An 18,359-nucleotide genomic window follows, 5' to 3' on the forward strand; every position below is an offset into this window, starting at 1 on the left:
AGAGAAAGATTTGGTTCCGAATTCGTAAACGCTCCTTTAATCCGTTCGAAGTTTGTGGTACGTTTTAAAATCCTACGATAACAATTCTAATGAAAGTAATTTGAACATATTAGGATATCTCTTTCAGCTTACGTTTAGTGACCTTTCTCTTTCTTTCCTCCTGTCTAGATTCCAGCCTTTGCACTCGCTATGACGCTTCACCTTTAATTAATTGTACAATTTCACAATAAATTCTAAAGGTTCTCAACTACTTTCTCACCTGCTCGATGATGCTTACTCCAAATTGTACAGTTGCGAACTTCCGGATAACTTAGTACTTAGCTTGGATAAGCAACTCCACCGGCACTAGCGTACTAATTAGGTTAAGTTATTTACCTAGATTAAGTAACTTTAAGTTAAATTTCAAACTAAATTGCTTCTCACACTCAAGTCTCACCTAAGCACGTAAATTTGAAGTAGATCTTTTCTAATATAGCCTCAATTAGAATCAAGCTATGATTCGAACACCACTAGAACTCAACTTTTAAGAATGATTCTTGTTTGTTTACTTTTGTCTACGTTATTGCTTCTAGCCTTCCCGCTTAATTTGCAGCTTTCTTTTCTCCCTCTCTCATCGTCCCAATTTGAGAACCGTCATCTCTATGAGTGCGTTCAATGCTGTCGGCACGTTAGGCCCGTTCAGTGACACTCCCCCCCAGTTTGCTGACTCCGTCTCTGAGTCTGCAAACTCTTTCTTAGTTCGCATGTCTAGCGCTGGAACCTTAACAGCTGATCTCTTGTACACGCCTTTCGCCGTCTTAATTCTCACGATACGCGCCCACCCGTCTTGGTTTGCCATTCGAATGATAGCGATAGCGCATACGTCGGCTCATAGCTTGATCACGTGGAAACTGCCGACCAACCAGTGGTTTCGTGTAAGCGCAGGAATGATTCTTGTTTGTTTACTTTTGTCTACGTTATTGCTTCTAGCCTTCCCGCTTAATTTGCAGCTTTCTTTTCTCCCTCTCTCATCGTCCCAATTTGAGAACCGTCATCTCTATGAGTGCGTTCAATGCTGTCGGCACGTTAGGCCCGTTCAGTCACTGAACGGGCCTAACGTGCCGACAGCATTGAACGCACTCATAGAGATGACGGTTCTCAAATTGGGACGATGAGATAGAAATAAGAAATAAAAGCTATGTCACGAGATGATTACCTCAACGATAAAATGGAAAAAGTTCGAAACGATCTATTATTGGTTACTAATGCACTTGGAGTTGATATTCACTTTGGAGAACAATCGCTAAAGCTGATATTTTCGGATTCAGATCGAACAGTGGTTGAGATAGAAATGAATGGCGTTTCTTTTGAACTTCATTCTATTACACCAAAACATCATAACCAAGACAAGATGTAAGCGCAGGAACGGCTTCATCCTCGATCGGTACATAGGTGAGCGGCCTGCCGTTGAAGATGCTTTCGACCCCGACTGAGACACTCCTAAGTTCCTCCTCCTTAGAGCGATATGGTGATTGTAACTCCGCTAAGGTCTGCTTGACGGACTGTACAAATTGTCCCCAGCTCCCCCCCATATGGGGAGCTGCCGGTAGATTGAAACAGTAGGTGGTGGACACCAAACATAACTCCTGGATCATCTTGTGCTGGTATACAGCTTGCAACGCCTCCTTCAACGCCCGATCGATGCCAACGAAATTGGTTTCCCAATTGCTGTCGCTGCACAAGTTTGAGGTTAAAGAGCTAGCTAATAGTAAGTACACCCCGAGGATAGAAAGACAAAACAGAGGACCCCCCAATCTCTTCTCTACTCTACTCCCTTTAGCCACTTCCCTTTTTTCCAAAAGGTCGATATTAACGTGTGCGAACGGTCGAGTCGATGATGTGACTGATGAATCCACAGGTGGGCCATCGACCGCAGGAGAACGCGTACAGGCAGTTGCCTTCGATTCGCCATTCGGGTAATGCACGTCGCGTTCATGCTCCTCTGCAGCGTTCGATTCTGTCTTGTGGTCACAAGAGGTAATGTGATAAGTGTAGTGTACCATGCTAAGCGCTTCTCCATTCGACGCTCCACTGTAGATCGTCCATCCTAAATCGGTCTTAACAGCAATCGGCTGACCAGGCTTGCCTTCTCGACTCTCCCTGACAAGTGTCATGTTTGCATGTTGCACACCGATGAGTAGACGAGGCTGGATACTATGATACGACTCCAGGGGAATCCCTCGCAGATAAGTGTTTTCAGCCTGAAGTTGTTTCGCGTCGAGTGTCTGAGGCGGTAGTTGCAGTCCGCTCACTGTTCGTACGTCTCCCATGTGAAAGCGCTCTCCCGTTAGGCCGGACACTTCTAAGCTGACAATCTGGCTATTATCTTCAATACGGCGTGTGTCTCCGGTCCATTTGAGACTCAATGGACAAGATTTTCCAGCCAGGTTTAGTTCGTCCGCAAGATCTTGGTCCATAAGTGTCAGCGAGGATCCGTCATCCAAGAAAGCGTAGCAATGGATCACAATCCCGTTCCCATACACCACGACTGGAACATAGCGAAACAGGACAGCGCTGGACCCGGACAGGTGAGTGTGGCAGGACCGCTCTTCCCGTTGCACGTTGTCTCCGGTCTGGATGGGCGTGAACTCTGCGTTTGGTTGCATGGGCGCGGATTCTGGATTGAGTTGCTTGTGCAGCAATGGGTGATGTTTGCATGTGCATCCGTTGACTCCGCAGTTCCTGGACACACATCCCCCTCTGTGGCGCTTCAGGCATTTCCGGCACATCTTGGCTTCACGTGTGATTGCCCACCGTCCATCGTACGACAGTTCCCGAAATCCTTGGCAGTTCACGAGAGATGAACAAGATCCCCTGCAGACAATGCACGCTGTGGGGCAGATTCTTCTTGCGCCGGCTGATGATGTGCTACCTCCTGGGAAATGAGCACGGTACTCTCCCTGGTGCTCAACGTGAGCATTCACGTATGCCTGAGCTCTCCTGCGTGGCTCCTGGTTGTGTGACGGTACTTTGGGCTGACGCGGCTTCGAAACCAGACAGGCGTCTTCGCCTATCTCGTAGATCCACTTTCCGAAAGTCTTCAGGTTGACCTTCCGAATACTTCTAGAGTGTTTCGCCCACTGTAATTGCATTGGTCCCGGGAGTTTGGAAACCAGTGAGTTCAGCAATGAAGAATCCTGCTTGAGCTCCTTCCGACCACAGGCGTCGATCATCACCGTCAGGTTTTGGACGTCCAGCGCAAAATCGACCATCGCGTTCATAGACTCAGAGTCGACCGGTGGAATGGCAAGAACCTTGTCTTTCAGGGATTCGATAATGAACCTCGGCTGCCCAAATTTTAACTTGAGCGCATCCATCGCCCTGTTCACTGTCTTCGGATGGAGCAGAAAACTTCGAACGGCAGCAAATGCATCTCCCTTCAAGCAGTTCCTCAGTCGTATCATGTTTTCGTCGTCAGTGTAGCCGCACATCCGGGTCGTGCTTTCAAAAGTGGAAAAAAACATCGACCATTCCTCGGGATTCCCTGAAAACAAAGGCAAGTCCTTTGCGACAACATGGCGAGCGGCGAGCTGATTGCGCGTCAGGTTCCAGGTTAACCGGTTACTGCTTGCGTCTTTTCGCTTGCTTTCGCCTTTCTTCGCTGGCGTAGAACGACCCTTCGGATTGAAGCTGAAATCGTTAGATCCTCCCTTTTCGTCCTCACTAGAGTCATCGCTGCTGTCTGTCTCCGTTTCCTCCTCGGAATCATCGCTGGAATCCTTTTCTCCACCTTCTTCCTCTTCTTCGTCGTCGGAACACCCTTCTTCTTCACTTGTAGAATTTGGTTCCTCTTCTTGGCGCTTGGCTCCAGCGGCGCCCAACCAGTTCTCTACCTTCGCATTAGCGTCGTTTTCTTCTTCCGCTGCTTCTTCGTCTTCGAGATCGACCAACTCTTCGAGAATGCTGAAGTGTTTCTCCATCAACTTCTTCTTTTCCTCTAACAGCGTCTGTTCCGCCACAAGTCTCTGTAACTGTAGCTCTAGATGTGCTTTCGCAGACTTCCTCGATCCTGCTGACGTCACTGAGGCAGCTTTCGACGGTTCTCGTATGGGTTTCTTCAGCTGAGAATTTTCCTTCTTCGTTGCGATGTTATTCTTCTCTGGCTTCGGTTTATCGACCTTCTTCCGTAACGCAGCGTTCTTGGGATCCTTGATATCACCTGCCTTCTTCTTTTTTGCTTTGCACTTCTCACAGTTCCACTTTTTACTCTCCACACTTTGGTTCACACCCACACAACTAAAGTGATTCCATCCATCACAATCGTCGCACTGCACCATTCGGCTATTGTCCACCGCTTTACACGTCCGACAGCTGTGACCGACATTTACGACCGTTTTCGCGGAGGAAGTATGGCTAATATCTTTGGGAGGAGTTTTGCTGGTTATGGGGTTAACTTTTTCAGAAGAGGGCCTTTTCTTAGTCGTGCCTGGTTTCGTATTGCTGTTCTGAGAAATTGGGCCAAGAGCAACGGACTTGAGTTGAAGGGGGGTATCACTCTTGGCCTTAGGGGACCTACTAGCTACGCTCTTACCTTGTTGGGCAGCAGTGGCTGCGGTGCTGGCTGAATCAGACATCCTTCCGTAAACGATTTTAAAATATTGATTTTCGTTACTCGCGGATCGCTGGTAACAGAGAAAGATTTGGTTCCGAATTCGTAAACGCTCCTTTAATCCGTTCGAAGTTTGTGGTACGTTTTAAAATCCTACGATAACAATTCTAATGAAAGTAATTTGAACATATTAGGATATCTCTTTCAGCTTACGTTTAGTGACCTTTCTCTTTCTTTCCTCCTGTCTAGATTCCAGCCTTTGCACTCGCTATGACGCTTCACCTTTAATTAATTGTACAATTTCACAATAAATTCTAAAGGTTCTCAACTACTTTCTCACCTGCTCGATGATGCTTACTCCAAATTGTACAGTTGCGAACTTCCGGATAACTTAGTACTTAGCTTGGATAAGCAACTCCACCGGCACTAGCGTACTAATTAGGTTAAGTTATTTACCTAGATTAAGTAACTTTAAGTTAAATTTCAAACTAAATTGCTTCTCACACTCAAGTCTCACCTAAGCACGTAAATTTGAAGTAGATCTTTTCTAATATAGCCTCAATTAGAATCAAGCTATGATTCGAACACCACTAGAACTCAACTTTTAAGAATGATTCTTGTTTGTTTACTTTTGTCTACGTTATTGCTTCTAGCCTTCCCGCTTAATTTGCAGCTTTCTTTTCTCCCTCTCTCATCGTCCCAATTTGAGAACCGTCATCTCTATGAGTGCGTTCAATGCTGTCGGCACGTTAGGCCCGTTCAGTGACATCGCATATGAAATTAGGCCGTTTCACAAAATTACGTGGATAGCTTTAATGTGTGATTGAACCGTCCTCTTTCAACATGGAAATATGGAACATTGGCCTCAGCATTTGCCAACCTGCTTTATTGCTGGGGACTTCCAATAATTCTGGCATGCTTTTTCAAATAAAGAGTTTAAAATGACTGAAACTTCTGGAAATGTCAGAAATTACGGGAGCCTTGAAGTTTGAAAAAAAATATTTTTGATTCCGACGTTGAGAATTCTGACAATCATAAATTGAAGAATTTGACAAGCCGGAAGTAAAATTAAAATAACAAAAGTTATTCATTTCAAAATTTTAAGAATCAGAGATCTCTGGGTCAGCTAGTGCTGAAATAAACCACAACCAAAGCATCACCACTCTGTTCGGTCGTTGATTTCTCAGCCAGTAACTGAGAAGAATGCTCTGCAACAAAACGTGGGCTGCTTGATCGCTTAATGTGTGAGAAAGCATATTTCTCTCAGGCGTTTGACAAGCAGATAAAAAAAGTTGAGCAAAAATCAAGAGAATCGAAGAAGCCTGTGTCTATGTCATGCGACATCATAGTACTTTGAAATATAACAGGTAGGCCATTGCGCTTAACCTTATTTGGCAGCTCCGTGTATGTACACGGCATTCCTACTACAAACAAAAATAGTTATGAAATATTACTGGTTTTCTATGGAACAGAAATCAAAATCGTTAATTTTGTCTTTATTAGCCGTTTGTTTCTTCTGAAAAGTGCTTGTAATCAAAGATTGATTCTCATAGGTCATATGAAACGGTAAGTTTGCATTAAATTTTCTAGTATTGTACATTAGACCGCTGCAAAAAATGACTTGTTGCTCCCATATGTTTTTTCGATGCCTTTTGGGTCACCAAGCATCAGTGTAAAATTTGAGACGATTTGGTTGATTCCTGAGTTAGCGCAACGCGTTTCAATTTTGTATGGAAATTTGTATGGAAGAAGAAATTTTTTCACATTAAATCATACAGAAAATTCAAATTAGCTTGAAATGAAATCGGCCTTTAATTTTTGATTTTGACTATTCTTAAGCTTCATGTTTTGCTAACATGACAAGCAGCTAAGAATTTCATGAAAAAAGTTATAACCATTTCAAAATAAAAAAATCTGAATCCATTGAAAAGTATTTAAAAATAGCAGACTTTGCTTGCTAGAGCTTTAAATAATTTCATGAAATGTTTTTGCAAATGTTATACAAATCAATATATTTTATGGCTATGCAAAGCAGTTTTTTTGAGATTTTTTATTCTCATCCTACGGTTTCACAGCTTTCAAATAAGCAGTCAAAAACGCTAAAATAAAAAAAATAATTTTGAATACAAAAATTTTGCATAATATCGTATATTTTTTCTGGGGTAAAAGTTAGGTTTGTGGTTTGTTCACATGAATTGTACTGTAAGAATCGAGGAATATTTTTCATTCAAAGTTATATTTTTTGGAACTTTCAGTACAGCTCTGGCGATTTTTGAATGAAAAATTTTGATTTCCCATACAAATTTCCATACAAAATTAAAACTCGCTGCGCTAATTCACGACTGGATGGATCGCTTAAAAAAATTTCATTGCTATTTCTGGAAGCAAAAACAACCAAAAAAAGTTATGTGAGGTGTAAATATTTAAGAATTTGAAATTTTCATACAAAGCTTGCAGCGGTCTATTGTACATAAATTGTGAACATTAAAAAAAGAAATTCGTCGTCGTCCCCGAGTGTATGTTAAAATCAGCGAAAAAAATTCCTGCATTCTTAGCAAAGATTTTATGAAATAAGCAGTGTACATAATATTTCGATGACTATAAGTCGTTTTGTGAGATGACTTTGGAAATTTTCACAAAAACTGACTATCACATTACGAAAATCAACAAAATTTTTGTTTTCCAGTCTCCAAAAAACCTACCAAATAAAACTTTTTACTTATTCAAAGAGCCAAACATAGTTGATGGTGATAAAAATCATAAGCTCATATTTTTTTCATAATTTTTTGCTAACTAGACTCGAAACAATCGAGTTTCGTTCGATTCGACCGACTTTGGCATTACCGATCTCTATTCGAATGGAACGTTTCGAGATGATCTACTACCCGATCTACTCGAAATCTAATACGTTAAAATTTAGAACTCGAACGAGATTCGTAATACTGATTCTAATTCGATTCGAGTTCAACTCGAAACGGGTAACTCGAATCGAAAAGGATTCATAATTTCACCCCAGTTCTTCAAAAAATAAGATTTTTAGATGAATTCCATACATTTGCTAACAATGCTCATAACTATTTTCACCCACACAGTTGAAGAGAGCGGAATAGCCTACCTTGTCGATTTGGGGTCATTTTTGAATTTCTCAAACCCTGGCGTCTTAAAAGCTTCGTTTTGGTCCAAAACTCATTCATGATTTTTTGCAGAATTTTTATGTAACGTTTACATGAGTAAATTTGAACTTTTAGGTTTGTTTGAGAATATTGAATATTTTGTACTGAAAAATCAATATCATTTTTGTTTCTTCTGTGGATCCAAGCCTACTAATGGTTTTTGTGCCAATTTATAAATTTCTTGCAGGAAATTTTCCGTTGAACAACTTTGTCGAATATCATAACTTCGTATCTTTTTAGACAAAAAAGTTATTAGCTCTTCAACAGGTGTATGTCTTTTGGCATTGATTATGGTTTTAGTCAGTTTCCGACCATTTGTAGTAATTTTTTGATTTTTTCATAATGTTTTTAATGCATTCTACACTTTTCTTGTTTTGTTTCTTTTGTGATATTTTTGCTGTTTTTGTCAATCTTTATCATTTTTTAGTTGTTTTTTGTCATATTCGGTCTTTTGTTTGAATTTGTTTTTTAACTTTTTGAATTTTTCATCTTTTTGTCATTTTTGAGTACTTTATTAAATTTAAAAAATCTTTGGTTTTTATTGTTGCATTTTATCACCATTTCAGAACATAAAAACGTATTATTGATGTTTGTCTAAATTAAATTGGTTCTGTTATAAGGAAAACTAAAAGGTAATGTTGTTTCTAAAAACCATTCGATTTTGGCACATGTGCTAAAATCGGATGTTGCCATAAACGAACGGGGTCTGTAACAGAATTTAACCATGTGACATTGACTTGACTGGAATCCAGAAGGGCATAGAAGAAGAGGCAGGCCCAAAAGCTCGTGGCGGCGAAGTCTAGCCGCTGAAATCCGCACAGTTGACGAGAACCTTGGCTGGCAACAAGTGAAGACGCTGGCTCCGGATCGCCAGCAGTGGAAATCTTTTATCTCAGCCCAATGCATCGGTCAATCGGCGCCGGACCCTTAGGTTGGTAGGTAGACATAATTTTATCACGAGACATAATCTAAGCAAGCATCATGATCAGTCCAAGTGACATATTCGGACCATGCAACTTAATCAGATAATGTAACGTAATCCAACCATGTGATATTTCAACCATGCAAAATAATCGACCATGTGACATAATCCGACCATGTAACATAATCGACCATGTGACATAATCTGACCAGACACATAATCGACAATGTGACATTATCTGACTATGCAACATAATCAATCATGTGACATAATCATGTGAAAAAATCCGATCATGCAATATAATCGATGATGTGACATAATCCGCCCATGCAACATTATCGGATCATGTGACATAATCAAATCCAGCAATATAATCGACCATGTGACCGACTATGCAACATATTCGGACAATGTGACATAATCCGACCATGCCCCATAATCGACCATGTGACATAATCTGATCATGCAACATAATTAGACCATGTGTCATACTCCGACAATGCAACATAATCGGCCCATGCAACATAATCCGACCATGCAATATAATCGACCATGTGACATAATCCAACCATGCAACATAATCGGACAATGTGACATAATCCGAACATGCAACATAATCGACAATTTAAAATCGAATCGTGCAACATAATCAACCATGTGATATAATTCGACCATGCAACATAATCGGGCCATGTGACATAATCGAATTATGTGACATAATTCGACCATGTGTCTTAATCGGACCATGTGTCTTAATCGGATCATGGAACATAATCGGACCATGCAACATAATCCGACCATGTGACATAATCTTACCATGCAACCAAATTGACTTTGCAACATAATACAGTATTGTTCCGATTTTGTCAGCCCCATCTTGAATTTAGGGCTGACAAAACAGGGTACCTGACAAAATCGGGAAAAAAAATTCTTGAATATAATTTCAATTTTGATTTGATAATTGTCCGTTTACTTGTTATTTCGATATTTTATGTCAATACCGCGATAAGGGGTGACATAGACCCCTTTTCTTTATTTTTTACTCTTCTTACAAAGAAGGGTATACATGTCGCTTGAAAAACCAACTTTCAATCCGAGGCCCAGGGGCCAAGTGTCATATACCATTCGACTCAGTTTGTCGAGATCGGAACATGTCTGTATGTGTGTCTGTATGTGTGTATGTATGTGTGTATGTGTGTTCCCTAAAAGGCTATCCATAAACCATGTGATCAAAATGTGGTCAAGTTTAAACCTCCTTCCATTCCACATCAATGCACATTGGTACAGAACATCAATCTAGCGGAACTAAATTAATAGCACCCAGGGATGAAAAGATAGACTTTTAATATCTTGGACAACATTGCATAGTTTTACAAGGCGCATACTTTGGAATAAAATATAGAACTGAGGGGTCCACCAATAGCAAGATAAAAAAGCTAACTTTTTTGTTAAGCGTTTTAGAGCTTTAGTTTCTTCTACAAAGTTGTTTATCTTAACAAAATACATAACTTTGCTAAACAAGCCAAAGTTCTACAGTTTCATTCTAAGGAGTTACAATGAAATTAAAAAAATATCTTGAAAAAACAGTTTTTAAAATCTGGAACATTGTAGGTAAGAGAAAACAATTTTCAGTCTTCGAAACAAAGTTGAAAAATGTTAAGATCTACAATTGTTTTGTACATTATGATGTGTTTTGAAATTGATGAAGTGCTGTAAAAAGCATTTAGTGTAATATATTAACGATTTTCAAAGAAAAGTTTATCGAATTGCGCAAATTTCCGCACCATTAGCCAATGTGGATTTTACTTCTGGTGTTAAGAGGAATCATTACCATATAAAACTAGCGTGGAACTCGGTGGAACTCGAAGCAATTTTAAGATTGAAAATCTAGTATTTTGTTCACAAATATCACTTTTTTTAGACACGTTATTAGTTTCTTAGTTTCTTTGATGCAATAAACTTGAAGAATTTGAGAATTAGAAATAATTCGATGATTTACCCGGTTTTCCAATTCAAATTGATCAATATAATCTGTTCATTATTATATAAATGATATCTGTACCAACACGTGAAAGTGATTTTACTCCAAAAGTAAAGTAGCTTTCAGCTTTCAGTGGCAGGCCAATTTTGGCTCTATTTATCGAAAAAAAAAACACTTTTGAGATAATAAGTTTTCGTTGGATTACAAACTCAATTTGATTACAGGATATATGACCATTTTGATGAATTTGAAACGGAAAACCTGTTAAATCATCTAATTATTTCTAATTCTCAAATTGGGCAAGTTTATTGCATCAAAGAAACTAAGAAACTAATAAAGTGTCTAAAAAAAGTGATATTTGTGAACAAATACTAGATTTTCAAACTCAAAATTGCTTCGAGTTCCACCGAGTTCTACGCTAGTTTTATAGGGTTATGATTCCTCTTAACACCAAGAATAAAATCCACATTGAATGTTGGTGCGGAAATTTGCGCAATTCGATAAACTTTTCTTTGAAAATCGTTAATATATTACACTAAATGCTTTCTACAGCACTTCAGCATTTTCAAAACACATCATAATGTACTAAACAATTGTAGATCTTAACATTTTTCAACTTTGTTTCGAAGACTGAAAATTGTTTTCTCTTACCTACAACGTTCCAGATTTTAAAAACTGTTTTTTCAAGATATTTTTTTTAATTTCATTGTAACTCCTTAGAATGAAACTGTAGAACTTTGGCTTGTTTAGCAAAGTTATGTATTTTGTTAAGATAAACAACTTTGTAGAAGAAACTAAAGCTGTAAAACGCTTAACAAATAAGTTAGCTTTTTTATCTTGCTATTGGTGGACCCCTCGACTCTATATTTTATTTCAAAGAATGCGCCTTGTAAAACTTTGCAATGTTGTCCAAGATATTAAAAGTCTATCTTTTCATCCCTGGGCGCTATTAATTTAGTTCCGCTAGATTGATGGTCTGTACCAGTGTGCAATGAAAAATCTTATGAACCTTCAATCACCCCCAACCCTTAGAATACCAACCCTTAAAATACCAAGTGGTTAATGGCTAGTCCTCTGCGTGGGTCAGGACAACCCCCAAAAAACATACAGTGTTAAATGACAGGGAATTTTAGTTCAAAAGCAGAAAATTTCAACTAAATTTAAAGGCTGACAAAATCGGGATAAAATGCTGACAAAATCGGGGATAGACAAAATCGGGGGTAGACAAAATCGGGAGCTGACAAAATCGGAACAATACTGTATGACCATGTGACAAAATCCGACCATACATCATACCACATAATCGACCATGTGACAGAATGCGACCATGCAACAAAATCGACCATGTAACATAATCGCATCATGCAACAGAATCCAACCATGCAACATAATCGACCATGTGACATAATCTGACCATGCAACATAAGTGACCATGTGACATAATCCGATCATGCAACATAATCGACCATGTGACATAATGCAACATAATCGGACCATGCAACATAATCTGACCATGTGATATAATCGGATCATGCAACATAATCGACCATGTGACATAATCGAACAATGTGACATAATTGGATCATGCAACATAATCGACCATGCAACAAAATCGGACCATGAGACATAATCCGACCATGCAACATAATCGGACTCTGTGCCATGATCGGATCATGTTACATAATCTGACCATGTGAGAACATAATCGGACCATGTGACATAACCCGATCATACAACATAATTCGACAATGCAACATATCTTGTCTGACAACGCGATATGCGATGACATGTAGGATGCGGATCCCTGCCGCTGCTGGCTGTGTACGCTGCTAGTGACCGTCATCGCTGCTCGCTGTCTCTGCAACTGGTCCGTGTTGCTCCACGCCAAGGTTGCCACTGAACTACTGCAAATCGATTTCTGAGCAGCGTGTTTTAGACGCATGATACATACATAATTCTAAGGACGCAAATTAAATTTTTGTTTCATTTGGCAAGTAAAGTGAAAAAATCTACGCAAAATATGACCAACTGGCAAGTTTAGTTCAACTTTTTGGAGTGTAACTTTAAAAATTCAATATGTACTCAGGATTAAATTACTACCAACAAGTGAGAAATTTTTTGAAAAACTGATGTAAAATCGAAGTTTTATACTAAGTTCTGAATCGAAATTGTTACTCTTGACTAATTTTAGTTGTTCATCAAAATTTGATTAATTATTCAAAATTTCAAGCTCAGCGAAAAATATTTCGCTTGGCATTTTTGGACCCTCATGAGGGGATATTAACTACCAGCTAGACCTTTTAAAGCTGAATTTTTCTTAATTTTTGCACGTTTTAGCACGTTCAAATGATTCTTAAAAATTTCTTAAAGCTCATTTTAAATACCTGTTATTTCCTTATTATATTCTTCTCTCCATGCATGATTCTTTAAATCTTTGAATTTTCTTACTCATCGAACATAATATTGAGTTCGCTTCTAGCCTTCGTCGGAGTCGGATGTATTTTTCTCGATCCTCGATCAAAAGGCAGTGATTTTCTTCTTTAAATAAAGTGTTGTAGAGCGCGTGGTGATGAGCCCATCACCGGGTGACCATCCAAACCGGACCATTCCGGAATGGATGGATGCCCAAAGTTTACACGGTCGGTTATACTATTTAACGCTTCAAGGTGCTAAAGGGAAACAATTGCCTAAAAACCCGTTCTTGATTGGACGTTCCGTCGAGAATTTTGCGGGTAAAATTGAAGGAGCCTTTTACGAAAAGTCCCGGAATTGGTATGTGCTCAAAATCAGGAACAAGAACCAAGGAAGACTGCTGACAACGTTAACAACTATATTAGATGGTACACCGATTATGATAGGTCGTCATCCAAGCCTAAATCAACGGAAATTAGTGGTCACCTGCCGAGAAGTGGATGGAATGGAAGATAAAGTACTGCTGGAAGAATTATCCTCTCAAAAAATCATCGACGTCCGCCGCATAACGAAAAAAACCAACGCAGGGATCATAGGAACATCAACGTTGATTTTAACAATCAACAGTACCATTATTCCGGAATTTATCAATTTCGGACTCCTTCGTGTTCGCACGCGCATATATTATTCGCAGCCCCTATTATGCCGACAATGTTTGCAATACGGTCACCCTAAAAGCCGTTGCAAAAATCTGTTGGCTTGCAAAAATTGCTCCCGAAATCATGATAGTGCCGATTGCCAAGCCGAACCCTTTTGTGGAAACTGCAGAACAACAGGTCATTCCCCTTTGGATAGAAAGTGCCCCATTTGGACCGCAGAATCAGCAGCACAAAAACTCAGCACCGATAAAAATATCCCGATCAACGAAGCCCGACGAATGATAACCACGAGCAGCAGCACAACCAGCTACGCGAATGCAGTTAAAGCCAACCAGAAACAACAGATTGCAACACATCAGCAACAAGATCATAAAAAAGAAGAATCAAACCAACAGACGAGCCTGAACCAAAAAAGAACGCTAGAAAAACCACACACTCCAACAGCACCGCAACAATCCTCCCAAACTGATATCATCAGTTCGGGTTCAGATTCACCGCCTCGAAAAAGGACCCCTCTTCCATCCTCTCTTCCAGCAACTTCGGCAAAAGAAGTTGTTCGTGAAGAAATGGTAGCACACTCTACCCGATCAGTCGTGACGCGCAGTATGCAGCAAGTGCGGCCACCTGAGATACCCTAATCACCTCTCTTCCTCACATCCTTCCCCTTCCTGTTTCCTCCCACATCCCCTTCCTATAATTCAAAGTGACCCTCGGCAAATTATTACTTGTACATATAAGATAAATGCCTAATAAACATTAATTTTATTAATAAAAAAAAAAAAAAAAAAAAAACATAATATTCACTGATAAAGACGGGAAAATGTAATTAACCAAACGAAATCACGGTGATTAATTCAGCTTTGTTCCTTTTAGAGAATTATGTAGAGGGACGTGATAAATAGAAAAGTAAAACCAAGTTTTAGTTGGACGATGCTTCGGATACACTATTTAATTGGAAACTCTATTACAAACTAAGTAGACATTAAAAGAGAACTTAACTTTTGAAAATAAAAGCTTGCTACCTTGCAATTATAATCTTATCGTGCAACAGGACGCGGTTCACTTCCTGTTCGGTCAATCTCAATAAAACGATTATACAATTAAATAATTAATTAATTAGTGTAGCGCTGTGAACTTAAACGGCAATGATAAAGCGTTCGTGAATGTGTGTGTATGCATGTGTGATTGATTGATTGTATGTTTGTATGTGGGAGGGTTTCGGTTGTTGTTTTCTGGTGCCTGGAAAGCATGCTGGCGATATCTAATAGAACTGACCACCGTGAATGGGTTGCGTGTGGTGGCTGTTGATTATTTGCTGAGTCGGTGTTGTAAAGAGAGAAGGAGAAATTGCACCACCAATCAGCTGCTGCTGGGCTACATTCTGCGTAGATGTCGCGGCACAGGCAACGTTAGGATTCAAAGCAAGCTGCTGAACGGGTTGTTGCTGCGTCTGCTGTCTGCCGGTGCTCGAGATCAACCCCGGGTGAATATTGGGTTGATTTCCGATGGGCATCAAATTCGTATTTATCATTGACATGTCCACCTCTCCAAGGCCGTTCACGGTGATTCCATTTACGAGATTAACAGCATTTCGAGCTCCTTGAGCATCTAATTGTCCCCAGTAGGCCTCACTTGGTGAAGTTGTATTCGAACCTGGTGGGGCTGGAACAGGGGCTCCAGTATATCGGAAGTACGGATTCTTAAGATCAAGGGTGTTGGAGGAAGTTATCATTGTTCCTTCCAACTTCAGATCGATTTCAACGTCATAGCTTTGTCTCTGATTAGCTGCCAAAACCACTTTTCCAGACAACACTTGTCCTTGCTTGACAAAAATTGGCGTTTGCAATAGACAACGCACTTGATACCAATGAGTAAGCGATTCCGTCGGAGCTGTAGACAGCCAAATTTGCGAACACGAACCAGCAAATTCTACATCGAACCAGAATGCCAAGCCGTGACAAGTTCCTGTATCAAGGATATGGAATTCGACATCGATTTGAATGCGATGCAAATCCTTTTCGTCGGCAGTTAAAAAGTTACTAGTGTGCCTGATAGACTTGGCCATGCAAATGCGAATGTCGAAAGTATCGACGATAGGCTGACGGAAATATTCCTTCATAGCAGCATCTCTCAATGCCACCAAATTGACGCCGTGGAATTCCGTTTGCATCCAGAAATTCGCTTTATTATACTGCTCCATGTAGAGAGCTTCGTCGGTAAACGGCGCCACATGTAGATCACCGCGCGAAGGGAACATTTTACCATCCGGCTTGAGCCACTTCTTACCATGCAGATAGGTTTCCAACATTCGCTCGTTGTAAAGCATGTAGCCCATTGGTTCCGAAATTATGACATCGACCATTTCCGGCAGTTCGATCTCCTCAATCTTTCCCGCAATGACCGTGATCTTGTTGTCCAGATTATTCGAATGGACCAATTGCTGGGCGTATTGAGCCATGTTGCTTGCTTCCACAGCATAAACCTTAGCTGCTCCGGTATGGACAGCAAAGAACGAGAGGATACCTGCAAGGAAGCACGTTATTCGTTTAATGAACAAATCTCGCAATGATGCCTAATTTGCACTTTTTTAAACTATCGTTGTGATTTGGGATGGAATAAGGGAACCATTGATCACTTTGCCATTCGAAATCATTACCAATTGAGAAGAATTATCACACTTTATTCTGAAGTGGAAAGTATCATCCTTGACCCGCTTGGCGCCCAAGACGAAGTCCAACGATGAACCCAGAGAAACCTTGAGGCGCTCATTAGGCATTTTAATATACCTAATTATATGTAACACATTTCTTATACTCAAACGTGACTAAAAGTTCAACTAGATCAATCTGGTTCAGACGAGTCTTGTCTAAACAAATGATTCAGATAATACGTGTTTGAACATAAAATCATGTTATTTTGATGTAGGTTCTGAATACAGAGTTAAAAATCTCGAAAAATTGTGCAAGTCTTTAAATAACAATAGTTTTTAGTTTGGCAATAAAAAAAGTTAGATAAATTTTCAATTTTCAAAATAGGCATATTGAAGGGCTGTTTCCGAAAACATTTTATAAAATATACACAACAATGAACTTGAAAAGAGCCAAACAAGCAAGTTGAAAAATATATCAATACTTGGTAAAAAAAAAAACTAAAAAAATATATCAATACTTGGTAAAAAACTAGGCACAATTTTCCCTTATGCTTGGATATCGCGCCGCTATGAGACCTACCCCTTTTCTGATACCTGAAATGACTTTTTCGTCTACCAATCATGATTTAAAAAAAATCTTTACAATGCCACCGCTGAAACCTTGTATAGCAGGTACATAACAAGCGCATCAGCAAACTAAATATCAAATCAATTTAGGTAGTCATATGTAATATATACATTTGCTCAAGGAATATAGAGAAAACAATCCCGATATGACAAATCGGTAGCAATAACTAATTCAATTTTTTTATCTGGAAAATATTCTACATCGAAGAGTTGAATCGATAAATTGTAAACAGCAGTAAAACGATATTAACAAACAAGGTCAAACAAAAATTACCAGATCCGGCTCCAACATCCAGTACAATTTTGTTATGGAAGTCCTGTGAGTTGCTGTAAATAGCTCTCTGATAGGTGCTGGTCCGGACGAAATCCTGCATCATATTTTGCTGCTGGGACAAATAGCCGTAAAATTGGAAATACTGTGATGCGGATGAGTCCTCCGTCCGGAGACTGAATACTGAATTGACCCGTCCGGACAGTTTATTCAGCAGCTGCCGGAACAGCTGACATTCCGACTTCGAGGGGAACCGGATGTAGATCAGCTCACCATTGACGACGAGGATGTGTGATGTCTTGCCCTTGATGATGTTGGTCGTCTTGGAAGTGACAGGTATTTCCTCCAACTGCTGCTGAGTACCGTCCTTAATAATCCGGAGGCTCATTCCTTGCGGATCGTAACCGCAAGAAATGGTAACGCTGTGGCCATATTTGTTGACCAGGCTGTCGTTTTCGCCGATGAGCAGAATATTGCATCCTTGTATTCTTGCCAATTGCTCGCACATTTTGTATGCTCTACCGGGACAATTTTTCTCACAATCACAACAAAATTTATCTCACCGAATCGGATAAATTGGCGGACAATCGAAGGGAGTTTCTACACAACACGGTTCTGGGGATTCCAAGAGTAATCTAACGGACAAACAGACGGTACAAAAACACTGCGAGCACTTTTTCCTTCACCTGAAATTGATGGTTCGTGTCGGCTGTCGCCCTCCTTTATTATGGCGAGTTAGCAAGATTTCACTGCTTCTGTTCCGCTGGGCTGCTGCTGCTGACCTCGACACCACTCCACTACACCGCACTTCTGCAACGCATCGGCACTCACACTAATTTAAATTTGCCGAATTTTTGCGACAGTGTTCGTGAAATTTCATTTTTAACACTGTGAGCGTTGAAAACCTTAATTTGGGTTTGCGACTATTTAAACTTCGAATTGAGCACCACTTTCTCATTTTGATCTTTTGAGGGATGAAATTGTTTCCAGAGCAAGAATAAAAATCGAAAAGCGTGTTCGGCTTCTTTAAAATCAACTGGAAGTAACGGAAAGAATATTGTTAAGATATCACCGCT

At 39.9% G+C, this 18,359-nt stretch overlaps 1 protein-coding gene across 1 annotated transcript; it reads right to left on the bottom strand.

Annotated features, from left to right (window-relative positions):
- Positions 1–14,652: 14,652 nt before the first annotated feature.
- LOC129756065 (histone-arginine methyltransferase CARMER) lies at positions 14,653–18,087 on the bottom strand. Its single transcript, XM_055752819.1, has 2 exons — positions 17,287–18,087; positions 14,653–16,258 (listed from the first exon to the last, which is right to left on the bottom strand). The coding sequence occupies exons 1-2, from the start codon at positions 17,789–17,791 to the stop codon at positions 14,997–14,999; spliced, it is 1,767 nt and encodes a 588-aa protein (XP_055608794.1). The 5' UTR covers positions 17,792–18,087; the 3' UTR covers positions 14,653–14,996.
- Between the last annotated feature and the right edge of the window lie 272 nt (positions 18,088–18,359).

This window comes from Uranotaenia lowii, chromosome 3 (genome assembly GCF_029784155.1).
Source record: "Uranotaenia lowii strain MFRU-FL chromosome 3, ASM2978415v1, whole genome shotgun sequence".
NCBI classification, from domain to species: Eukaryota; Metazoa; Arthropoda; class Insecta; order Diptera; family Culicidae; genus Uranotaenia; species Uranotaenia lowii.

Coding starts and splice junctions, on each gene's coding strand:
- LOC129756065 (XM_055752819.1), bottom strand. CDS start 17,791: ATGTGCGAGCAATTGGCAAGAATACAAGGATGCAATATTCTGCTCATC. Junction 16,259..17,286: donor GGATGTTGGAGCCGGATCTG/GTAATTTTTGTT, acceptor GCTTCCTTGCAG/GTATCCTCTCGTTCTTTGCT.